We start from the raw sequence: 27413 nt of genomic DNA, 5'->3' as shown, positions 1-27413 counted from the left end.
CTAACATTCATTCATACATAATTCAGTCATAGGAAATTACCCACTTCTTTGTTCCTGTTGAAAACTTATTGACAGGGATATGATTCATTCCCTACTTACAGTAGTGGTGTGGCAATACTACTATACCTATTGTTGGTGATCAAGTTGGTTCAGCTTCTGTAGGAACTGATAATGAGAAAGACTTTATTATCATGCTAAAGTTAAGAAATTATAGTAGTGTTTAAACCTTATTACATTTGATTTTAATCCTTTACATTATAGTTTATCATAATGTTAAAATCTAATAAATTAACATAATTTCATTTTAAACCTTACAAAAAAGTGTTTCTAACTAACAAGTGTTTCTAACTAATAAGGGACTTAAATGTCAAATAAAAGAGCTCTTGAAAATAGTAGAAAAATATGCATATATTTAAATGTTGGTGTAGAATGCTGAAGAAAACTGGAGCAAACACAAGTGAATTAATGTATATTCACATATCTAAACTTATAGGATAAGTGATACAGCTAGCTGGTAATATATATTGTAAATATATATTGTACTGCAAGTAATGTAACATATACATATAATCATATGAAATAAAGCTTAATACAATAATCAACAATAACACTACAAAGGGAGGGATCGACTTGGCAATCCTACTATCAGCTATCGATCCCACCAGTTGGTGTCTCGGTTTCTCTAATTATGGCGATGAAAGAATGCATACATACCCAACGAGCTTTGGTACGCACTATAATGTGGTAGGGAAAAACCCATAAACCAAGAGAAACTCAAGATAAACCTGCTTCGAAAGTTGTTCAAATCACAACACTGAAGCAAGTTACGACCATAAAATTAAGACTAATAAGAATACGACTGTTAAAATTTTTTGATTATACATACCCACGTAAATAAATAAAATACAATCCACTGCTGCAAGTACATAAACTGGGATGGAGACAAACAAAGCTCCAAACTTTCCTGCGTATAAGAAAAACACTTTATAGTAAGTATTTTATTTCACAAAGGAGGAAATTAATTATTATAATGACTAGCTTTATAAATTTACCAAAAATGGAGAGAAAAATCATGAATCCAGCTGCTATCCGAACAACTCTTTGACTACCAACTTGTGTCATGCCAGCAATCCCACATTCTATCTGATCGAAAACTCAAAAATTGTTTCTTAAAATTATTTGGACATACTACCCTAATAAGAAAAATATATTGTAGTTTGAATAAAGAACTTACATAGAAGTTGACACTCCAGTCCCCTTTATAGTTGCTGATACAAAATTCCCTATCCCCTAATACATTTGTTACAGTAATCAATCATGATCATATATAATTCACAAATATAAAATGAGAAAATAAAAGAAAAATAACAAACAAAATATGAATTTATGTCATTTTTAAAGCAATTTAATAAATACTTCCAATTCATAAATTATATTTACCTGCCAGCCGATGTTGCGGCTAAGTATTGCTGGTGGCAACGGAGCTGCACTCGCATACCTCTATTGCTTAAACCAAGTAGTATCATAAAAAAAACTCTAACCCTACTCCTTCTTGCCTAATCTAATTAGTATAAAATGCATACTTCGCATACTAGTGTCCATTTGCATATGATAACAAAGAAGCATATGATTAATTATAGATTAATATGTTAAAGTTTATCAATGGTGGATGCTCATTGGAATATTTAATGCTTTGTGCATTACTAATACAAGAAATGTATTTGGCTACCAAATACGCGCCACTAGATAGTTTGCAGCATGACTACATTTTTTTGACAATAGCTATTGTAATTATACTTTACATTTATTATATTTCCTACTATGAAATTTAAAAAAGACATGCCACTTATTTTGACATACCAATTTATTGTCCTCTATTATAAAAATATGACATGATTCTTACCATAATGCACCACCAATAATTTCAGCACTGTCAGTCCTACAAGTATGTGAACGCTTGTAAGCTCTAGCACGAGTGAGAATGTGGGCATAAGTCCACACGACTAGAATTGAGAATATGACCGTAAAGCGATCCAAGATAAAAATATGTTGGTCTCCTCTCCTTATGAGAAAGATACTGTTCAAAAAATATCAGTACTTTAAAATATAGTTGTCATGTGAAATATGAAAGAAATAAAATAAAAGTAAGAATAATGTGTGAATATCAGTAATACTACAAGCTCAAGTAGTCCAATCTCGACACATCATACGAGCTGAGATTTAAAAGTCGCAATTAAGAAAACATGAATTATAGAAATTTTAATTCATAAATGAATGAAAACATAGGTTGTAAATATAAGACTATACATGGAAAAACCGAACCGATATAGGCCAAAATCTGATAGAGAAACTAAGAGAATAGTAGAAAGAGGACTCAAAAACCTAAAAAAATATAGCAGATTATACAAAGATGTTTTTAGCTAAATAATTATCAATATTTACAACATCTAAAATAAGTATTTGAATGCACATCTGAACCAACCTGACTACATGGCGCCAACCGCCAATGGATCCAAGAACCATCTGCATGGTCGATGCAACCATTAGGGCACCCTGTGTTGCATTCATTATTTTCACAAATTTCTGCACATTAATCACAAAATATCCGCCAAGATAAATGACAAGATGGTGGGCAGATATGTATATGAAGCACCGATGATCATGGGTAGACGAGTTCCAAAAAAACTCTCTATCAACGTGGTTGCTCCCGAGACAAACAATAGACTTTGAATCATCATAGCTTTTTCTAACTATTTAAAAAGAAAAGGTTAAATTAAAAGCTTTCAAAGTTAAAAATATTAAACAACATCATCAAAAATCAATTTTCATTCTTTTATATATATATATATATATATATATATATATATATATATATATATATATATATATATATATATATATATATATATATAACTTAAACAACAAAGACTTACATCGCGCCCCCATCAGAGGACCTAAAACTGTACTGTCTTCCCTAGCATTACCAAATAATGCTAAAACCCTAAAGCTATGGACATTCCTAAAATAACATCAAAATTTTAAAATCAACATTCACAATAAATAGAAAGGTATAACTCTGCCTTAAACAAAAATAAAAGCTACTTAAAAAATATTGAAGAGTTCAGTTCATATTATGCAAAATTTTGGGTTTCGAGATCCAAATTCACAACCAAATGAGAATCTATTTTAAATAAAAATCTAATTATGTTTAGGGTTTTTTTTTATATTTTCAACTACTAGGAAAATATGGTCTTATGTTATTTTCGTCGCTTTTGTTTATGAAAACTTTCTAATATATAAGCATGAGTTTTAATCAAAGTATATGCAAAGAAAAGTAGATAGGATGAAGACTATATGCAAAACAAGAATTTATCAAAACAAAGCATAATTGAAACTACTAACCCCATGAAGGAGTAGTCAGGTCACAGTCTGCAACCTCTTCATCATAAAAAGCCAGATCCTGATTTAGGGGTGAAAACAAAAATTAAATAATTACAATTTATTATATATATATATATATATATATATATATATATATATATATATATATATATATATATATATATATATATATATATATATATATATATATATATATATATGAGAATGATGAGAAATAAATAAGAAAATTAAAAATTATTTAAAATTTAATTTTCTTTTTAATTGCGTAATGGTTGGTTTAAAAGAGGAGAGTGATACTTTTATTTTAATTTTTAATTAATATAAAAAAGGTGATTAATTATGTGTAAATCTATGTTATATATTTTTAGAGAGTGACAAAATAAACCAGCATCAATATCTCAAAACCAACATTCAAATGACAAACTCTTAAACTAGATAAAATGAAAAAAGAAACCAGCATCAATATCCCAATAGCAATTAAAAAGAGAGCCATACTAAGAACTTTGTAATCTAACCTTCATTAATCAAGGAAATCAAAGTTGCTGTAAATAGAGCTTTTGTTTTCTCTTCCTGGATCCCATTGCTTGAATTGAGATATAAGGAAAAGTTGTTCACCGAAGAGAAGTGTAACTTTTAGAAACATGGTGGTTCTAGCGGATGATGGTTCTCTCCGGTGGCGGGTTACCGGTTGAGTTCACCGGGTGACACTCACAAAAACAGAACCAAAAAACTCGATTTCAAAACAAAGAAGTCAATAGAAAGAGATGAACCTAAACCCAAACAGAATCAGACAAGATATTACCTAAAACTAAACAACGCAAAAAAAAAAGGTTGATATTAGGTTGTATAACTGGTTTGGTTAGGGATGTGTTCTGTTATAAGAAAGTTGTGTTTATGATGAGTCTGTAAATAATTTGATCCAAGATGATCTTGCTCTTGCTAAGGAATCTGGGGAGAGAAAAGAGAAGATGGAGGATAGAACATCAAAGGGTAGCTTGCTCCACATGTGAACAAATGAACTAACTATCAAAAAACGTAAGGTGATGGTATAAGAATAAGAATATATATATTTGATCTAGTAGATAAGTATTCTTTGGTTGTAAAATTTTGTCAATATAAAAATTGAGAAAGGGCATTTTGCAAATATATATAATTTTGATGTCAATTAAATGATGTCAATTGGGAAAGTATATATATATATATATATATATATATATATATATATATATATATATATATATATATATATATATATATATATATATATATATATATATATATATATATAATTTTCTTTTCCTTCTTTATTATTATAAAATTATTTTTACTTACAAAAATTTAGGTTTCACCTTTGAATTATTTTATAAATGTAACTTAAAATATAAAGTTTTTGTAATTAACTGTAAAAACTAAAATTATTAATAAATAATTTGATTAAAAAAATACTTAGTGCATCAAAATTTGATATAAAATTTGTTGTTATAATTTTATGTATAGATATAGATTTTAAAAACTTAAAATAGTTTATCAAAATTTTCATCAAATATGTTGGAAAAAAAATATTCATAAAATAACTAATGAGCATTTTTACAGGAATAGGTGGTCCTCCTGATATCGCCATCATTCATCATAGGGAGGAGATTCTCTCCCATAATTTTTATCTGCAGTAAAATCCTACCTTTTCAATTTTTTTCTTCTTTTAAGTACAATAAAAATATTTTTTAAACAAATCAATGGGGTGGATGTCCACTTTATTTCCTCCAATTAAATATTCATTGAAGACAATCATAATCCTTCATTATGAGAGATCAATTATTGCATTGGGGTGTGTGACTCACATGATGTGATGACTCACTGATGTGGTTTTTGTCATGTTCCTCCATATCAACTTATGTGTGTGTTTGTCTCTTTTCAATTTAATACGTACTACTAGAATATTTTTATTTTATTGGTTTTTATTTTGAAAAACAATGATTACTTTTACTCCATCGAATCTCTACTTAAAAAAATTGATTTTAAAACTTATTGTTCAGAAATAAAAAAATTAACTCATCTTAATATGAAGTGCCATCACACTCTAACATAATACTATCTAATTCTTGAAAAATTAAAATGAGACGTCAAAAAAAAAGATTATCATGTTCCGAAAGAGATTATCAAATAATTCTACTCTTTTCTCTCCCCAAATCCCCAAATAGGTTGTAAATTCAATTATATTAAAATCAATTCTATCAAATTCAATTCTTTCAGAATCAATTCTATCCACCGTCAATCCAAACACACCCTTATTAATTATTAACTATATTATACCAAACAAAGCCTATAAATAATTCATTGAATTTAGAGGAAACATTATTATTAGTGGAAACAGTATTTTAGCGGAAACATCAAGGGTCTGTTTGAAATAGTTTTTGTTTTTAGTTTTTAAAAACTGAAAAGTAAAAATCAAAACACAATTTAGCCATTTCAGTTTTTTGCTTTTAAAAACTGAAAAATTGTGAAGAGTTTTTAAAAACACATTTGTAAAATATTATATTCAAACAAGTTTTTAGTTTTTAAATTTTCAAAAATTAAAATAGAGTTTTTAAAAAGCCTTTCAAACAGGCCCCAAGTATCTCATTTTTCCTAATTTAAATTTTACAAGTTTACATAGTTTATATTTTTTAAATAATATTTTAAAGCTTGTCATTTCATGTTTATTTAAGGTGCAAAATTTTCTACTTGGATCAAATTATCAATAACTTTATTTTTGGTGACAAATTAAATTTCCCAAAAAATAAATTAATATTATTGACCGATCATCTTTAAATACTGCAAAACCTAACTTGCTAAATTTATCCTCATTCTTATCATGTTTGGTTAAAAAAGATGTGTCATTTATCCGCCGTGTCCTTAATTCTTTTATGGTTTATAGATATGGAGATCTCTCTACTATGCCATAAAAATCAGTCATGTATAAATATCATTGACATTCTTAACTATACCAAAATTTGATACTATAAGGTTTAATGAGGTGGGCTAGGAAGGTTAGAATCAGGCGTAAAAATGACTTTGTCATTAAACAATTAGATACCAATACAAGAAAGAGATGGAAAAACAACAAAATAATATTGGTTTGTGATAAAGGTGACAAGCATAATGAAGCGGATAGTGCAACACAAAGTGCTATTAAAATTGTGGTTGTCTATTAAAAATCAAGTTAACAATATATAAAAGTCGTTAAGGATAGAAGATTGATGTATAACGTGAATTTAACTAAAGATTTAGTTCATGGGTGTTGGACATCTAAGTGCATATGGGTGGAAACATTTTTTTGATTTTGTAAAGCTTCATATTACACACATGCAATGATGAGAGACTGGTATGCTATTTATAATAAAATATAACATACTAACTAATGGACTTTTTCCACAAGGCCCATTATACAAGCCAACTTAATAAACAAGCTAACTTAACAAATTATGATTTAAACACTAAAACCTAATTTAACATGCTAACAACCCTAGCATCTTCGACACGAGCATGTGAACAACCTTCGACTTCATGATTAATCATGTCAAACCAAGAAGCTACCATTCGACCATACTAGAGTTCGATCCAATATCTCACAAATCTCCACTTTGGACCTAACTCTATAACATCAAGGGAACAAACTAGCTTTCTTCATGCAGCATGATCAACTGCATACAGTGGAAAAACTTGCAACTCGGCAATGACTTGGTGATCATATCAGCAGCATTGTGATTTGTCGAAACCTTCAGCACCTGGACTTCTCCACGCTCGATTACTCCTCTGACGAAATACAACCTCACATCGATGTACTTAGTTCGCTCATGATATGCTGAGTTCTTCGACAAGTGTATATCACTTTGACTATCACATTTAACAGTGATACCTTGACCTTGAAGTTTCAGCGCCTTCGCAAAACCTTCAAGCCACAATTCTTCTTTCACAACTTCAGTTAGGGCAATATACTCCGCCTCAGTGGTTGATAGAGAAACAACCTTCTGAAGTGTTGCTTTCCAACCAATTGTTGTGCCAAACATAGTGAAAACAAATCCAGAAATAGTTTTTCTAGAATCCATACAACCTGCATAATCAGAGTCGACATATCCTTCGATTACTGCTTTACTATCTTCACCTAAGGCTCCACCATAAAATAGGACCCTGTTCAGAGACCGATTTATGTACCTTAAAATCCACTTCAATGCTTGCTAGTGAGCCTTTCCAGGATTCGCCATGTACCTGCTTACAAGACTTACTACATATGTTATGTCGGATCTAGTACAGACCATAACATACATCAAAGAACCAACTATATTAACATATAGGATTCTATTCATATAGGCTCTTTCGACATCAGTACTGGGACACTAATCAATACTTAGCTTGAATTGAGGGTTTTTCGGAGTCACAACTGGCTTCGAATTTAACATATCAAACTTTTCGAGAGTCTTTCATAAATATGCCTCTTGAGATAAGCATAGCTTCGACTTCTTTCTATCTCTTCAAATGGTAATTCCAAGAATCCTGGAAGCATCTCCCAGATCCTTCATATCGAACTCCTTATTGAGTTCAGCCTTCACCCTCATTACATCTTCGACATTATTGCTTGCTATAATAATATCATCTACATAAAGCAACAAAATAACAAATGAATTACCAGGTCGAAATCTGAAGAAAACACAGTGGTCGAACTGGCTTCTAACAAAACTTATGCGTGCCATGAACTTGTCGAATATCCTATTCCACTGTCGAGGAGATTGTTTCAATCCATATTAGGATCTCTTCAGCTTGCACACATATTTTTCCTTCCCATTTTCGACATATCCTTCAGGTTGCCTCATCAGGATTTTTTCATATAGATCACCACACAATAACATAGTCTTCACATCCATTTGTTCCAGTTCAAGGTCAAACCGTGCCTCCATGGCAAGTAATATTCGAATGTACCTATGCTTCACAACAAGTGAAAACACATCATTGAAGTCGACACCTTATTTCTGAGTGAAACCCCTTTCAACTAACCTTGCCTTGTATCTTTTCGACGCCACTCCTTTGATTCCTTCCTTAACTTTGAAAATTTATTTACAGTTGACTAACCTTGCTCCAACAGGTTTCTTTATCAGTTCCCAGGTGTGATTATCATGAAGAGATTTCATCTCATCATTCATGGCCTTCAGCCATTATGTAATCATGCCATATAAGAGGATGGCATTCCGTATGGTTGTTCCCTCCAAGGCTTAAAACTCTAAAAACCTGGTGGCCTAGGGGTTGACGGTTGTGCCTGGTTTCCAAGATATACTAAAAAAGGGCCAACATGAGTACTTGAAGGAATATATGTCGCACTCGCGAAAGGAGGCACTGTGGTTGAACTAATTGTGGGTACAGTCTCTGTGGACATTGGTATAGAATTATTTGTAGCTATCGATCATGTGGATGTGGGTATGGCCTGAGAGTTATTCACAGTCATAGATCTAGTAGATGTAGGCATGGCCTGAGATCCAAGCATAGAAGTCGAAACATCGGTCGAACTTGTAACAACCGTGCCTGACCCTTGTGAAGGACTTTGTCCTCCTTGATCATTGGCAGTATTAGCCATTTTTCTGTTATATTTTCTTTTAGAAATTGGTTGTAAACTGCTAGTAGATTTACCACTCCTAAGGTTCATACAAGGTCTTGGTATAATCTAAACCTAAAAGACACAAGAAGATATAAATGAAACTTATGAACCTTTAAATTTTTCAACACTAGTCCCATTGGGCGTGCCAATTTGTTTACAGTGATTTCTGGTAAAACAACCGCTAGTCTTCCAAATTATTAAATATATTTTGATAACTTACAGGATACGACTAGATTGATCATAAGACATGTGTCTAAAAGTTTATAATCTTTATGACTGAGTTCAAATTCTAAAGGTATATCTTAAATGTGTAACATATTTAAAGGCAATACAAATTGTAAAGACAAAATCTAAATAAAAGACTTAAACGACTTCGATTGTAATGATAAAGGACAAGACTCGAAAGACAAAGTATATTTAAATGACTTGAATTTATAAAATTGAGACTGAATGTAAAAATACAAATGGTGTTACACGTACATTCTCAATGAAACTCTTTCTCTTTCACTTGGTACTTGAGCGGTTTTTTAAGTGACTTGTACAAAATGAACACCTCTGAATACTACCACCAAGATCCTTATTTATAATAATTCGATCCTAACGGTCTTACGCTAATAAAGCGCCACGTTGTTCTTTGCATGCGTTTCAATTTTCTGACGCTTCCACGTGCCTTTCTAACCAAATAAAATACTTTGAAATTCAAAACATTCCCGCTTAAAGCTCTGAAATGCGAAACAACACGACTTTGCCAACAAGTATTTCTCAGAAATATCTCGAAATATCCTAAGTCTTTTCGACCTTTCTACCTCAAAGATATTATAACCCATGCCTTACTTCGATGTAGGAGAAACTTCAATCGTAAAGAAACTCAAAAACAACCTTATAAAGCCATTCTTCTTCGGAGCACAAGACTCATTTTAGAACTGGAAATTCTAGTAACTCACACGCGATGCCGTACTAGATGTTATGACATCCACAATTACACAGAACAAAATGTTAAAATAGAAGTGCATAAAAACAGTAAAGAACACAACAAATTTTTCACCCAATTCGGTATACAACAATATCTACTCTGGGGGCTACCAAGCCAGGGAGGAAATCCAATATAAGTAGAATTAATTTGGAGTTAAACTCCCCGTTTACAACTTCTCAATTAAGACCTACCCAATGCAATTCCAATCTATTCCTAGATCTGAGTATATCCACTCACTCCCCCTCAATCACAACAGTGATTGCAAACAAACATTAAACAAATTAGAGAGAATATACACTTCAAAGACACACATTGATCTGCTTAAAAATCTTCAATCAAGAGACACACACTCGTGCTTAAAAGCTTAGAGTGACAAAGTACATAAACCTCAAAGACACCCTACTCCAAAGCAATCATCTACGTGATTACTGCTTGGATCACAAGTAACAATAAAAATACACACGGTGGAAGCACAAAGAGTATAATAATCTTCACGCTCACAAAACTCTGCCTCTGAAAGTAGGATTTGCACTCTTCTTATAGTCAGCAGGCAGCAGGACTTGGGCCATGGGCCTTCCACATATAAATTAGGGTTAACCAAGTTAACCTAATTTCCACATCATCAGGGTGTTCTCATAAGCTGTAATCTGATATATTTTAGCACAAATCATACATCACACAATATATAGTTTCCTAAATAGTAGCCTGAGATAAATAAGGAAACATCATAACTAAAAAGTAACAGCTACTGCTGTCTGACACAAATGTCATGACGTCGAGCATGACATCTAACAAAAACCTGTACTAGCTCAACCATACAATCCTACACAATTCCATACACATACAACAGGAATGTTTTACCATAAAATGCAACCAATTTCAAAACATATACAATCTCCCCTATGGCAAATTTTTGGCTAAAACAACCTGTCACCATATTATCAGAGATTCTTTGCAGTAGAAAAAGAAAAACAAACACAACATATAACTAGAGCACGCATCACACTTGCAGGAGTAGCTAATACAGCTTACCATATTATGCCATCACACACATTAGTAGTCCAAAATAAAGATAAAAACAGATTAGGTGATCTGTCTGGGGTGACATAACATTTCTACTTCTACTCCCCCTTTTTACCAGAAATGTTGCCAAAGCATCCTTGAAATATAACAAAACAAAACAATAAGCTAGAACAAATCACCATACACAGCCGCTTCAGTCTTCAGACTCAGAGCTGCCGAGTCCAACAGCGTCATCAGTGCCGTCATCAGGACTGGCTTCTTTTTCAATCTCGCTATCTGATTCACCATCCTCTTCACCCTGTTCAGCCATATCAGTTTCAGCAGACTCAGCTCCTTCATCCGTTTTAAGGTAGCTGATCAATTTTTCAAGAGCCAGTTTTATGGACTCTAGCTCCTTACATGTTTCTCTGAGTATTGCAATCATAGAAGCTTTACTTGTAGTTGTGCTGTCTTTGGATGTTCCAACTGATGTTGTGACAACGTCAGGAATAAGTGTTCCTTGAAAGAGCTTATGATGAAGGAGTAAATGACTTGCTCTTTTGCACACAAAATCTTTGTCATTCAGGATATTAGGAAATTGATTCAAGATGATTCCACAAATAAAGGAAGCGGAGGCAATGGGGCCTTTAACACTATAGCTACCATAATGCTTTAAAGTTTGCTCAAAAATATAAGTTCCATAGTCAACTTTGGTCTTAGTACCAATAGCAAAGATGAATTTACCTAGGATAGCAGAAATTGTAGAATTGTGTTGAGTTGGCACCCAGTTGGCAGCTCCAATCCTGTGAAGTATAGCATACTTCACACTTAGCTTGCTAGCATTCAACTTTCCTTTGACAGGCCATGTCTTTACTTGTCCAACAGTAATTACTTTGCACATTTGATTATCAGATACTTCAAGCTCCGGTTGAGCTTCATTGGATATTTCTAGAAATTTGTTAATCACAATGGGGGAGACATTAACACATTTTCCCCTGACAAATACTTTCAAGTAATCCTTAGCTTTCTTATTGCCACAATATTCATATAAGTTCACAATGAACTCCTTCATAAGGACTTCATAACATTTAGAGAATTGAGTCACAGTTTTTATCAATCCAGCTTCATGAATGAGATTCACAATCTCTTCACACTCAAGAGCATTATGAGCAAGCTCCCTTTCTAAGGCCAGTCTTTTCTGATAGAAAAATTTTCATCTGAGTACACTGGATGGATAGTGAAAAGAAATATTATTAATAGGTACTGCAGGTACACTAGCAGCAAGCTTGCTAGTAGAGACCTTCTTCTTGGGATGGATGTCATTGACATTCACAACAACATCATAATCTGACTCATTCTTAGTAATGATTATAGCTTTTCTCTTCTTAGGCACCACTTTGCTCCATGATTTTTTGGGTCCAACAGAAGTGGGCTTAACCACAACCTTTTTTATTCAGAGAGTCCTCAGCCACGACTTGCTTCCCTTTCCTCCTCATAAGCCTTTTGGCTATGCTTGGATTGATAGAAGCAACCAAGTCATCATCAGGGAAATCATCAAGGTTGATTACTTTATCAACATGGGTCTTCTTAGGTTCTTTTTCTTTAGTTTGTCCATCTTCAGTGTGGCTATCATCCTTATCAACAGAAACATTACTAGGTACCTCTTCATTATACACATCATCAACAGGGACCTCAGTGTGATCATTATCAGCAATAACATTGTCTTTACCAACAATCTCTTCCACATCATCATTATTATTATTGTCATCCACATGCACATCCATATTCACAGCATCTTTTCTATTGACAGCATCATCAACATCATTATCAACAACATTTTCTTCATTAACATTCATATTCCTATCATCATTTTCTTGGACAGAGTTATCAACATTGTCAATAACTTGCGTATTGTCATGTGACTCAGGAAGCACAAAATTTAAAGGAATAGAGATCCCATGTATAACATTTTTCTCATTTAGGATATGGGTAACATTTTTAACAATGGCGTTGTGATCATACCTAGAAACTTCTTTAGTTAATTCTTCCCTAGAGGGAGGAATAGACGATTCAGAAATCGGATCATAATTTGGATTTTTAGGTCTCCTTGCTGTTTCTTTGGTTCTTCGTGCATGTGACGTCCTTGGCCTTTTTGCCACAAGATTGTATGGAGTCACCATCTGTAAAGGGGTGACCTCAAGAATCACATTAGGGTTAATGGGGACATCCGTATCATCTTGAGCATGAGTAGAGGAAGCAGACACTTTCGAGGGAGATTGAGGGTTTGACTGTTGAGACATTGAGGGAGACTTTGGAGGCAATTGAGAGATCTTTTTGTTTTTGTGGTTGTAGGCGAGATATGAGAAGTGCAAGAGACTAAACAAGCAAGTATGGTAGAGAGTTGAGAAGTTTAAAGAAAATGATTGCACTAGGAGAGGGAAATTTAAATTCTGACTAATCATAAAATCTGAACTATTTTTCTTGTTCAAAAAGTAATTCCCAAGGAACTGTAATTGCTATAATTCCTCATAGAGGTAAATACCCAATTTGATTTTCAAGATTTCAAGTTGAGTAGCATTTAGTGCTTTAGTAAAGATATCAGCAATTTGTAGTTTAGTGGCCTCATGCTCCAGAGTAGCTACTTTGTTATTCACATGGTCTCTTAGGCGGTGGTGTATAGTATCCATATGCTTGGTTCTGATGAGTTGAGTAGGATTATTTAACATATTAGTACCATTTAGATTGTCATAGTTCACTGTCATGACATCCCGAGTGACATTGTACTCAGACAACATTTGTTTTTCTAATATCTCACCAAGAACTGTATCATCCACAAATATTCGAGTAATCATGAGTTTTTCACCTTCAATCTTCACAAAGAAGGTCTTGACTATCTCTCCTTCCTTGTAACCATTTCTAGCCATCCTTTCGTACCAAGTTCTAGATGCTTGATATGGTCTTCTTCTTTTAACACTTCTTATTTTGCCTCTAGAGATCTTTGTATTTGAGACAGAACTTGAATACTCAATCTCATCACTTAGCTCGAGACGAGATGTCTCTGTTTTAGAAAACTTTCTTTGTTGATAGATCATCCTTTTGGTAAGTGCACGAGCTTCAGGACATGTGGACTTCAAGTGACCTATCCTGCCACATTGATAGCATCTCTAATATGAGAGACATGTGCTCCTTTCTTGATATTTTCTTTTATGTTGGATCTTTTGATTAGGCATCCTCTGCTCCATCAAGTAAGTCTGGTTTCTTACTTCTAAATTTCTGTTATGTGATATATTAAGCAACTTTAGTTCCAGAGCCTCAAGGTTTGACCGGAGACTTGTGTTTTCCTCTTGTAGGAGAGTATAGGCATTTCTATACTCCAACACTCTTGCACATAGTCTTTCATTCCTTAGATAGGTTTCAGAGAGAATAGTAGCAAGTTCACTAGCAGTGAGTTCGCTAACAAATGTCTCTTTATCCAATTCATTCATGTCTTCAACAACATTCTTTATCACTGTTTTGACTGATCTTTCTTGATGCTTGTCCTCAATCTCTACTTTGGTCAAAAAAGGTTCACAGGAGTACTTAGAGATTCTAGGCTCCCATAAGTAACAGTTTTCTTTAGACCTATAGCCCTTCATGACTTCCTTATGTTCTTCATTTGTGACGATACATTCCTTCTTGGTGAATTTGACATTGAAGCCTTGGTCACATAGTTGACTGATGTTGATTAGATTTACAGTCAGTCCTTTTACCGGAAGACCATTGTCCAGATTAGGAGCTTTTGGATATTCTAGTGTTCCAATCCCTTGAATTTCTCCTTTTTCTCCATCACCGAACATCACATAGTTAGAGGAATAAGGAATGACATTTACCAATAGATTCTTTGTACCAGTCATGTGCTTTGAGCAACCACTATCAAAGTACCAGTCTTCTTTTGATGACACCCGCAGGGGAGTGTGAGCTATTAAGGCAGTACCTTTTGCAACCCATTGTTGTTTCTTGACTATGGTGGTCTGCTTAGGTCCTTTTTGAAGTGTCTGATTAGGATAACCATACAGTCTGAAGCAAAAAGGTTTTATGTGACCAAATTTTCTACAGTAGTGGCATGTGGACTTCAGGTTTTGGACTCTTGAGTCCTAAGATGGAATCTGATCTGCCCACATATCCTATTCCAGACATGTCTCCTAATCTCTGTCCAGCTTGCATGATTTCTTCCAGGGAGTCAGTTCCAGAATTCAGCATTCTAATAGATTTTGACATTTGATCAAGCTTGGAGTTCAACATGCTAATTTCACCATTGAGTGAGTCTATGGTTGCAAGATATTCTTTCTTTTCAGTTTCCAATTCCTTTATAAGCTTCTTTTGCTTCTCCAATTGTTTACACACTCTAGCACTCTTGACATATAACTCTTTTTGTATGAGGCTGCAAGCTCATCAAAGGTCAGTTCATCTTCATTGGAATCATCATCAGATGCACAAACACTAGTTAGTGATGTGATGTGTTGTGCAGTTTCTTCTTCAAACTCACTCTTAGAGTCTCCATCAAACCAAGTGATAGTTAGCCCTTTCTTTTGCTCTTTAAGATAGGTGGAACATTCAGCTCTAATGTGCCCACAGCCTTCACATCCATGGCACTGGATCCCTTTGCCTTCATGATTTATTTTGAGAATATCCCACACATCCTTGGCCAGATCACAGTGCTGCACACGTCTGAGTATATTTTTGTCGTTTCCATTGAACATCGCATTTATAGTCTAGGAGTTTCCTAAAGCCAGTTCTCCCTCATTCTTGTCCATAGTACCAAAATTTGTTTTCCCTAGATCTCACCCAGATTAAACAGACAGGGTGCCTGCTCTGATGCCAATTGAAAATTCTAGTAACTCACACGCAATGTCGTACTGGATGCTATGACATCCACAATTACACATAACAACACGTTAAAACAAAAGTGCATAAAAACAGTAAATAACACAAAAAATTGTTCACCCAGTTCGTTATACAACAATACCTACTCTGGGGACTACCAAGCCAGGGAAGGAATCCAATATAAGCAGAATTAATTTGGAGTTAAACTCCCCCGTTTACAACTCCTCACTTAAGACCTACCCAATGTAATTACAATTTATTCCTAGACCTGAGTATCTCCACTCACTCCCCCTCAATCACAGTAGTGATTACAAACAAACATTAAACAAATTAGAGAGAAGACATACTTCAAAAACACACCTTAGTCTGCTTAAAAGCTTCAATCAAGAGACACACACTCGTGCTTAAAAGCTTAAAGTGACAAAGTACATAAACCTCAAAGACACCCTACTCCAAAGCAATCATCTACGTGATAATTGCTTGGATCACAAGTAACAATAAAAACACACACGGTGGAAACACAGAGAGTATAATGATCTTCACGCTCAAAAAACTCTGCCTCTGAAAGTAAGATTTGCACTCTTCTTATAGTCAGCAGGACTTGGGCCATAGGCCTTCCACACATAAATTAGGGTTAACCAAGTTAACCTAATTTCCACATCATCAGGGTGTTCTCATAAGCTGTAATCCGAGATATTTTAGCACAAATCATACAGCACACAATATATAGTTTCCTAAATAGTAGTCTGAGAAAATAAGAAAACATCATAACTAAAAAGTAACAGCTATTGCTGTCAGACACATATGTCATGACGTCGAGCATGACATCCAACGAAAACTTGTACTAGCTCAACCATACAATCCTGCACAATTCCATACACATACAACAGGAATTTTTTCCATAAAACGCAGCCAATTTTAAAACATTTACAAGAACATTTACTTGTCAAAATCTTCAGCTAATAATTGGACATAAGTATTATTAAGCAGGGCGGTCCAGAGGCAGTTGCTATTATGGAGAGGATGGTCAGTGACGCGGCTGGTGCGGCGGCGAATAGGCGGCAGAGGAGGTCCTAGGGAGTTAGGGTTAGGCATACTCAGTAGCAGTTTCCTATTTATGTTTTATTACTGACTTTTTTGTATTCGGATTGTATTATTATTTTGACACTGAGCACGATCTCGTACAACTATTTTTCTTATTTATAATATTATTATTTTATTCTAATTTACGTGTTTTATTTTGTGGTTTAATTTAAAAAATGAGATTAATCATTGATTTGAATAAAAAGAAAATCTCAGAGCATATTTCGGAGATGCATCTGCGAAATAAATAGAAATGTGGAAATGAGTGTTTTCAGAAATGCATCTCCGAATTCTGTGAAAATATGGAAAAAAATTACTTCGAAGATGCATCTCCGAAGTCAGAAGTATTATGAGATTTTAAGCGGTGGTTCTCATCCAAGAAGGGTGGATAAATAAATTGTCTTTTCTTAATGATGGAGATGAGAGAGGTGCACTGTCCTTGGGCCAGAGAGGTTGAATGGGTCAAGGCCCATATGCGCAGCAAAGAGGGGCAAAGGGATGAGAAAGGCCCCATCTTTCTGCGAAACGCACGAACCTTCTTCTTCTTTCCCAGGTCGGTCGGGAATCGTCCAGGCGGGGGCGGAGTTCCTATCACCACTAAACTCTTATCTTTAAAACCCTATCCTCCTCCTTTATCCATCCGACCCTCAAATCTCCTCAATCTCGACCGAAACCTACCGGAGACACTCCTGTGGTGCTTCAACGGCTGCGAAATCACCAGAAACCTAGAGATAAAGATTATAGATGCTTCAGGTGAGGACTTCCTTTTCTTCCTTCCCCTTCTTCTCAAATTCTTTTTGCGTTTTTTATTCTGTGCTGAGATGGTGTGTTGTTGCGTTCTTGCTACTTGAGGATGAAGGAATAGGAGAGTATGGTGAGAGTAGAGGCTTTTGCTGATGCGTGAAAATGGTGATGGATGCGGTTGAGGAATGTGCGTTGCAAAGAGTTGAATTGAGTATGATAGTGGCAGAATGGTGTGAAGAGTTGTCGTTGTGATGATGAAGTTGTTGTATAGAGGGAGTGTTTCCGTTATGAGTCGCTTGAAGTGTGATTGAGAGTTTGTTACATGGAACTCAGTTAGTTAGAGTGAGTTTATGAATCGAGTCGGTTGATAGTTTAGCAGTTATAAATTATGTCAGTAGGTTACTTTAGGATGAATGAATGTTAATTAACTAAAACCGTTAGTCGAAGGTAAATAGTAGGAAACTGAGGTGCGTGTAGCTTGGTTAAGTGCATGTGGTGACTTAGCTTAAACAGGTTAGAAGAGTCAGAAGTTTGGCTCGAGTTCAACATTCTAAGATGTTGTGGGCGACGGTTATCCGGTTCATGTTGTTATAGGTGCTGCGGAATTGCATATTTTTTTGTATTGTGTTTGAATGCTTCCCTTATGGCTGCAGAATTTTTACTTCATCTATTTCTCTTCACTTTCTTGTTTTCTGATGCAGCAAAAAGTTGAAAGTCAAGTTAGCAAACTGTACTGTGTGAGTAAGGCCTGCTGATTAATCTTGAGGATGCTGCCCGAAGTGAAGCTGAAATCGAGAAGGCTATTCAGGCTGGGGAACAATTTGTTCGTGTGAATTAGGATACACGGTTGAACTTTAGAGTACATGACCTACAAACACCGGCTAATCAAGGAATTTTCTACATCCAGTCTCTAGTTGGAAATGCGTTCGGACCATTTTTATTAGCTGAAAGCTTTGTTGAAATCCACACTCCAAAGTTGGTCGCTGGATCTAGGGAGGGTGGATCTGCTTGGGTGTATGAGGTTTTTTTAATATGGGTTTGAAAGGTTGCAATTAGGGGTTAGGTTAAAACAAAGCTAGTTAGCTTTTAGGATGTAACAGATTAAGGGTTACTGAAATTTAGGTTAGGTTTATTATGTATGGTCATTGAAAGTTGATTGTCTCTTCATGGTTTTATTTACTCTGCAGGTTTTGGTTTGGTTCTCTGTGCAGGATTGTATTTTGAATCGGTGGTGGTTTGAAGGATAAGCTTCATGTGCTGGATAAACTTGAATGGTCCATTAGTTGCTGAATCAGTTTGGTTGGAGTTTCATGTACAGGTTATGCTAGCTTTCTTGTTCCGTTTTAGTTTGTAAGATGAAAACTTCTTGTAATAGCTTCTTAAACATGTAATGATATGAATGTTGAATGGAATTTGGATTCTTTTGGACAAGACTGAAAGTTTGTATTGTAGTGCAAATAGATTTTAGCTTTTTCTTCCTTTCAAAAGCAATTTGAAAATTATTCCTCCAAGACTTCCAATTTGAAACATCAAATCTTTTGCCATTACTTTACTTGCCACGCCAGAATCCAACAACAATAAGAAAGATTTTGGTCAAAAGTCAATCTTTTATGTCTATCCTCCGTACTTAGGTAGATAGTTGAAACCTAAATCATAAAATTAAAGATATTTTCTGTCTATTCAAATATGTTAGTAAATAAAAAAATAATAATAATCTCATATTGTTTAACCGCACAAAAAAATTCTTATCCATTGTTTACACAAAGCATTCTTTCCCCTAAAGAAAACCCTAGCGTCGTTGTCATCTTTATCCGCCTCTCTTCGGCCACCAAATCACTGGATCCCAACCTCTTCATGAACCCGTAACTATATAAATACTTTCATTTCGAGTGTTTATTATCTCTCGAGGATCAGATCATCATTTGTGGCTTAGGCTCTCTTCGGTACAGTAACTAACTTCATTTTTTCCATACGGCTCCTTATTCTTTATGTCCTTGTTCGATTCTTTCTTGTTCATCACGCATTCACATTTATATCTCCCTTTGTGCTCATTCCAGATCCTCGTTTTGCGGTTCACGATTCTTGTAAGTTGTCTCACAATGTTCATCTTGTATTGTTCATTTTTACTATTACTTATTAGTTAAATGCATATTTAAGGTTAGGTTTAGATATGATCTTTTCGGTTCACGATTCTTGTAAGTTGTCTCACAATGTTCATCTTGTATTGTTCATTTCTTACTATTACTTATTAGTTAAATGCATATTTAAGGTTAGGTTTAGATATGATCTTTTCTCGTCTCTCTCCATCTTTGCGATTCCAACCTAGGTATAAACTTTTGCAGTGTGTACACTCATTCTTTTGAGAATATCATTCATGATTTGTTCTGACATTAAGGAAATTTAAATTAAAACTAATATGACCTTGTTCTTCCAGTTATATTTTCTCTGTTATTTTAACATATTTGGATTTTGGAATATGTATAGTTCTAATTGAGTATTAAATGAATTTCTAATTCATACAGATCAGAAGGATTTCACCATCCAAATTGGAGATCCAATTGGAACAGAACACAAGGTGATTTCATATACAGTAAAGTAACAAACCATGATTCATGTTAGTTCTAGTTTCTCTCGTTTTATTTTCATAATTGTGTATTTTTTATGAGTCTAATTTTATGATATATTATTTTAACATATTAGCTTATGAAGGTGAATGCCATACTTTTCTTAATTTCCAACTACTATTAGAATGTATGTTTAGTTTAATGTTTTAGAATCTCGAATTGCCTTGTGGGAATTGAGGACTTGGTGCCTCATCAAATTGGTTGTTGAGATAAAACTATTGAATATTACACTTTCAGCATGTGATTGTAAACCTTGTTTTAAGTGTATTTACTTGCTTGAGTTCTAATTTTGTTTCTGTTTTTATATTTTGTTGTATAACTTATGCTCATTTCCAGTGTTTAATACACTTATACTTTTAAAAAAAAGCTAGTTTGGTGTTGTTAGGGTTAATGTTGGGATAACAAGTTTGTTCTTTTTAAGAATCATTTTCCCTGTCATTAAAGGGAAGCTAGCTAGTTTTATCCAAGACAAATGCTTGACTTTGGTGTGAATATTTCTATTTTGTAACAGATACATCATGGCTTTGTATTTGTAACAGGTACATAATGGTGGGTCACCTTCTTGATTTTTAATGTGTGATTTGTTGTACCAATGTTCTTGTTTGAAATGCTTTTGGTGGGGCGTGGTGACTTTAAGATTTATGGAATGAAATAAGTTGCTCTTTCTCTTTAATCAATCTCTTTTGTGGAGTAACATCTTTAATCTCTTCTATTTTCATTCTGATACCTACTAATGGGCTCATCCCTTGTCATTATTGCTATATATATGAATAATGCTTACACATCTCCTTGCTCTTGCAGGACCTTGATGGAGATACTCATTACAAAAAATGGCAGCTTGGGTGTTAGAAAATCCATTAAGCTTGGTCAGGTTCACAAATCGATTGAGTTTTTTTTCTAGCTGTATACTTAAGGGATATATCTTTCAATCTTGTGGTTGAAAAGATTATAAGACATCATAGTTTTTTTGTTTCAAAAACCATTAAACAATGTATGAAAATATGACATGTTGTATTGATTGTCTTTGTTGATTTCTTAGGAATTGCATTCGTATTTTACTATCTTCTGTCAGTAGTAATGTGTTCAATTATAATTATGAGTTTAGTACCAATGTGATTGATTATACATACCCATGTAAATAAATAAAATACAATACACTGTTGCAAGTACATAAGCTGGGATGGAGACAAACAAAGCTCCAAACTTTCCTGCGGATAAGAAAAACACTTTATAGTAAGTATTTTATTTCCCAAAGGAGGAAATTAATTATTATAATGACTAGCTTCATAAATTTACCAAAAATGGAGAAAAAAAAAATCATGAATCCAGCTGCTATCCGAACAACTCTTTGACTACCAACTCGTGTCATGGCCAGCAATCCCACATTCTATCTGAGCGAAAACTCAAAAATTGTTTCTTAAAATTATTTGGGCATACTACTCTAATAAGAAAAATATATTGTAGTTTGAATAAAGAACTTACATAGAAGTTGACACTCCAGTCCCCCTTATAGTTGCTGATACAATTTCCTACTATGAAATTTAAAAGAGACATGTCACCTATTTTGACATACCAATTTATTGTTCTCTATCATATAAAAATATGACATGATTTTTACCATAATGCACCACTATTAATTTCAGCACTGTCAGTCTTATAAGAATGTGAACGCTTGTAAGCTCTAGCACAAGTGAGAATGTGGACATAAGTCCACACGACTAGAATTGAGAATATGACCGTAAAGCGATCCAAGATAAAAATATGTCGGTCTCCTCTCCTTATGAGGATGATACTGCTCAAAAACACATCAGTACTTTAGAATATAGTTGTCATGTGAAATATGAAAGAAATAAAGTAAAAGTAAGAATAAAGATGAACCTGCGTGAATATCAGTAATACTACAAGCTCAGGTAGTCCAATCTCGACACATCATACGAGCTGAGATTTAAAAGTCACAATTAAGAAAACATGAATTATAGAAATTTTAATTCGTAAATGAATGAAAACATAGGTCGTAAATATAAGACTATACCATGGAAAAACCGAACCGATATAGGCCAAAACCTGATAGAGAAACTAAGAGAATAGTAGAGAGAGGACTCAAAAACTTAAAAAAATATAGCAGATTATACAAAGATGTTTTTAGCTAAATAATTCTCAATATTTACAACATCTAAAATAAGTATTTAAATGCACATCTGAACCAACCTGACTACATGGCACCAACCGCCAGTGGATCCAAGAACCATCTGCATGGTCGATGCAACCATTAGGGAACCTTGTGTTGCATTCATTATTTTCACAAATTTCTGCACATTAGATAGATTAATAAGTAAAAAAAAAAGAGCAAATTAATGAAATATATAAAAAGGTTTATCATGAACCAACCTCTTTAGGATCCTCAATATCGCTATGAGTATCCACCAAGATAATTGACAAGATGATGGATAGATATGTATATGAAGCACCGATGATCATGGGTAGACGAGTTCCAAAAAAACTCTCTACAAACGTGGTTGCTCCCAAGACAATAGACTATGAATCATCATAACTTTTTCTAACTATTTAAAAAAAAAGTTAAATTAAAAGCTTTTAGAGTTAAAAATATTAAACAACATCATCAAAAATCAATCTTGATTCTTTTATATATATATATATATATATATATATATATATATATATATATATATATATATATATATATATATATATATATATATATATATATATATATATATAAATAACTTAAACAACAAAGACTTACATCGCGCCCCTAGAGGAACTAAAACTGTAGGAATTAAAACTGTCTTCCTTAGCATTACCAAATAATGATAAAAGCCTAAGACTATATACATTCCTAAAATAACATCAAAAATTTAAAATCAACATTCACAATAAATAGAAAGGTATAACTCCCTTAAACAAAAATAAAAGCTACTTAGAAAATATTGGAGAGTTCAGTTCATATTATGCAAAATTTTGGATTTCCAGATCCAAATTCACAACCAAATGAGAATCTATTTTAAATGAAAATCTAATTATGTTTAGGTTTTTTCTTTAAATTTTCAACTACTAGGAAATATATGGTCTTATATAAGCATGAGTTTTAATCAAAGTATATGCAAAGAAAAGTAGATAGGATGAAGACTATATGCAAAAGAAGAATTTATCAAAACAAAGCATAATTGAAGCTACTAACCCCATTAAGGAGTAGTCAGGTCACAGTCTACAACCTCTTCATCATAATCAATGGCTTCTGCGTTCTCGTTTTGTTGCTGTGGTGGTGTATAAAAAGGCTCGAGTAGTGGCAAATCCAAATCTTGATTTAGGTGTGAAAACAAAAATTAAATAATTACAAATTTATTATATATATATATGTGAAAACAAAAATTAAATAATTACAAATTTATTATATATATATGTGAAAACAAAAATTAAATAATTACAAATTCATTATATATATATATATATATATATATATATATATATATATATATATATATATATATATATATATATATATATATATATATATATATATATAGGGTCGGTCCTTTGAATTTGGGTGCCTTGGGCGAATCAAAAGAGTGGTGCCCCTATAAATTTTTTTTAAACAATAAATACATAAGAATAAAAGAAATAATTTGATGAAAAACACATTTTCATTTGACATTGTGCAAAAAGAATACAAGTATGGATCTTTAAATAAATGTTTATACTACATCAAAACATAAACCACTATAAAGACACTTTTTTTCTTCTTCTTCTTCTCAGTAGATGCAACACTGATAGGAATAGTTAATATTATTCTATAAGCTATGCATGCATTAGGAAAACAATTAAAAGTCTTTAAAGAACTCAATATCATACAACTTGATTTGATTCAACTGTTAAAACTTCTCTAATAACTTTCAATTCTTCAAACAAAATTTCACCATCAAGATCAAGAGAATCGTCATGTTTTAAACAAGTTTCAAGATGTTTACAACATGCTTTCAAGTCCCTATCAGATAATAATCTAAGCCTTTCAATACTAAACAAGAATCCAAAAATATTTTCATATGTGTTATACTGCTCAAATCTTCTATCAAGTGAGTCAATTGTTTGATCTACAATATATAAGAAATAGTAATTTTGAAAAGACTCTTCAGCGGACTCAAGATTCAATTATGGGGGTTGAGATGGATTTTCATCATAGTGTTGTTTTCTATGAATTTATTGTTTTTGAATAAACACACATTCAATCTCCATTTCATTCCCAATCTTTTCAGCACTAGCCTTAGCATTTAATTCTTTTATTAATTTTATTAATTTTAACTTTGTAGTGCCCCTGTATATTTGTTAGCCAGTATTTTTGAAAAAAATAAATTTTAGCAAATATTTTTATAATAGAAAATTCTCTTTTAATATATATAGGGATACAAAAATTTGGTGCCCCTAAAATTATGGGGCCCTGGACTCCCGCCCCGCGAGCCCGTGCTCAGGGCTATATATATATATATATATATATATATATATATATATATATATATATATATGAATGGTGAGAAATAAAAACTAAGAAAATTCAAAATTATTTAAAATTTAATTTTTTTTTAATTACTATCATGTGGTGGTTAATTTAACAGATGAGAGATTCTTTTATTTCAATTTTTCATTAATAAAAAAATGTATTAATTGTGTGTAAACCTATGTAATATATTTTTAGAGAATGACAAAATAAACCAGCATCAATATCCCAAAACAAACATTCAAATGACAAACTCTTAAACTAAATAAAATAAAATAAAAAAAGAAACCAGCATCAATATCCCAATAGCAATTAAAAAGAGAGCCATACTAACAACTTTGTAATCTAACCTTCATTAATCAAGGAAATCAAAGTTGCTGTAAATAGAGCTTTTGTTTTCTCTTCCTGGATCCCATTGCTTGAATTGAGATGTAAGGAAAACTTGTTCACCGAAGAGAAGTGTAACTTTTAGAAACATGGTGGCTCTAGCGGATGATGGTTCTCTCCGGTGGCGGGTTACCGGTTGAGTTCACCGAGTGACACTCACAAAAACAGAACAAAAAACTCGATTTCAAAACAAAGAAGTCAATAGAAAGAGATGAACCTAAACCCAAACTGAATCAGACAAGATATTACCTAAAACTAAACAACGCAAAAAAATAGGTTGATATTAGGTTGTATAACTGGTTTGGTTAGGGATGTGTTCTGTTATAAGAAAGTTGTGTTTATGATGAGTCTGTAAATAATTTGATCCAAGATGATCTTGCTCTTGCTAAGGAATCTGGGGAGAGAAAAGAGAAGATGGAGGATAGAACATCAAAGGGTAGGTTGCTCCACATGTGAACAAATGAATTAACTATCACAAAACATGAGGTGATGGTATAAGAATAAGAATATATATATTTGATCTAGTAGATAAGTATTCTTTGGTTGTAAAATTTTGTCAATATAAAAATTGAGAAAGGGCATTTTGCAAATATATATAATTTTGATGTCAATTGGGAAATATATATATATATATATATATATATATATATATATATATATATATATATATATATATAATTTTCTTTTCCTTCTTTATTATTATAAAATTATTTTTACTTACAAAAATTTAGGTTTCACCTTTGAATTATTTTATAAATGTAACTTAAAATATAAAGTTTTTGTAATTAACCGTAAAAACTAAAATTATTAATAAATAATTTGATTAAAAAAATACTTAGTGCATCAAAATTTGATATAAAATTTGTTGTTATAATTTTATGTATAGATATAGATTTTAAAAACTTAAAATAGTTTATCAAAATTTTCATCAAATATGTTGGAAAAAAAATATTCATAAAATAACTAATGAGTATTTTTACAGGAATAGGTGGTCCTGATATCACCAACATTCATCATAGGGAGGAGATTCTCTCCCATAATTTTTATCTGCAGTAAAATCCTACCTTTTCAATTTTTTTCTTCTTTTAAGTACAATAAAAATATTTTTTAAACAAATCAATGGGGTGGATGTCCACTTTATTTCCTCCAATTAAATATTCATTGAAGACAATCCTTATCCTTCATTATGAGGGATCAATTATTGCATTGGGGTGTGTGACCCACATGATGTGATGACTCACTGATGTGGTTTTTGTCATGGTCCTCCATATCAACTTATGTGTGTGTTTGTCTCTTTTCAATTTAATACTACTAGAATATTTTTATTTTATTGGTTTTTATTTTGAAAAACAATGATAATTTTTACTCCATCGAATCTCTATTTAAAAAAATTGATTTTAAAAAAATTGATTTTTAAACTTATTGTTCAGAAATAAAAAAATTAACTCATCTTAATATGAAGTGCCATCACACTCTAACATAATACTATATAAATATTAGGGATGACAATGGGCAGGGTTTTGGCAGGGTACTATAGTACCCGTCCCCATACCCGCAGTTTAAAAAAATTCCCGTACCCGAGTTCTAACCCGCGTGGGTATCAATATTCATGCCCGTATCCGTATCCTGTGGATACCTCAATGCCCATACCCCTACTCATTTACCCACATTTATAGTAAAATTAAATCGTTTAATTACAAAATATCATATAATTTAAGTCTTTTTAACAATATTAAAAAAATTATGTATGTTATTGTTGAGTTAAGAAACAAATAAACACTTTTATTAAAATGTATAATGATTTAATAGCGATATATTTTTAAAAAAATTTAGAATCATGCATTTTTATATAATAATATAAATGACATTATAGAAATATGTAGTGTGGGTATGGGGCGGGTTGGGTAGTAAGGTACCCGTGCCCGCACCCATACCCGCATATTTTAATGGGTAATTACCCGTGCCCGTGCCCATACCCATTTTTATGGGTATTTATTTACCCTATCCGATATGGGTTTTTTTTGGGTACCCACTGGGGATGGGCCAAAATGCCATCCCTAATAATTATTGAAAAATTAAAATGAGACGTCAAAAAAAGATTAACATGTTCCGAAAGAGATTATCAAATAATTCAACTCTTTTCTCTCCCTAAATAGGTTGTAAACTCAATTATATTAAAATCAATTCTACCAAACTCAATTC

At 32.8% G+C, this 27413-nt stretch overlaps 1 protein-coding gene across 24 annotated transcripts; it reads right to left on the bottom strand.

The window, feature by feature from the left end:
* Positions 1-515: 515 nt before the first annotated feature.
* Positions 516-25725, bottom strand: LOC131651144 (nucleobase-ascorbate transporter 7-like). 24 transcript variants are annotated; one of them, XR_009298372.1, is made up of 10 exons: positions 25175-25716; positions 23514-23633; positions 22703-22875; positions 22523-22623; positions 22347-22390; positions 22193-22252; positions 21933-22106; positions 21797-21846; positions 21611-21705; positions 21307-21522 (listed from the first exon to the last, which is right to left on the bottom strand). XR_009298372.1 is itself a non-coding variant. In XM_058920810.1 (8 exons), exons 2-6 carry the CDS (start codon positions 3405-3407, stop codon positions 1460-1462), a joined length of 558 nt encoding a protein of 185 aa, XP_058776793.1. In that variant the 5' UTR covers positions 3408-3460; positions 3918-4473; the 3' UTR covers positions 516-964; positions 1053-1143; positions 1235-1459. The 24 variants fall into 24 exon arrangements, 6 of the variants coding, with proteins under 6 accessions (XP_058776793.1, XP_058776794.1, XP_058776796.1 ...); XR_009298374.1 differs by lacking the exons at positions 21307-21522; positions 21611-21705; positions 21797-21846; positions 21933-22106 and adding exons at positions 516-964; positions 1053-1139; positions 1235-1290; positions 1441-1484; positions 1904-2077 and having other exon boundaries at positions 22193-22623; positions 25175-25721; XR_009298371.1 differs by lacking the exons at positions 21307-21522; positions 21611-21705; positions 21797-21846; positions 21933-22106 and adding exons at positions 516-964; positions 1053-1143; positions 1235-1290; positions 1441-1484; positions 1904-2077 and having other exon boundaries at positions 22193-22623; positions 25175-25720.
* Positions 25726-27413: the final 1688 nt, after the last annotated feature.

The sequence above is a fragment of the Vicia villosa genome, linkage group LG2 (assembly GCF_029867415.1).
Source record: "Vicia villosa cultivar HV-30 ecotype Madison, WI linkage group LG2, Vvil1.0, whole genome shotgun sequence".
Taxonomy (NCBI): Eukaryota; Viridiplantae; Streptophyta; class Magnoliopsida; order Fabales; family Fabaceae; genus Vicia; species Vicia villosa.
Note: the sequence above shows the minus strand (reverse complement) of the source record. Positions and strands in the feature narration are given on the sequence as shown.

Bases quoted from the DNA above. Each gene is read 5' to 3' on its own strand.
- LOC131651144 (XM_058920810.1), bottom strand. The intron at 2,751-2,933 runs GTAAGTCTTTGT...CTTTTTAAATAG, and splicing joins TCCTCTGATGGGGGCGCGAT to TTAGAAAAAGCTATGATGAT. The intron at 2,078-2,482 runs GTTGGTTCAGAT...TTTTTTGAACAG, and splicing joins GGTTGGCGCCATGTAGTCAG to TATCTTTCTCATAAGGAGAG.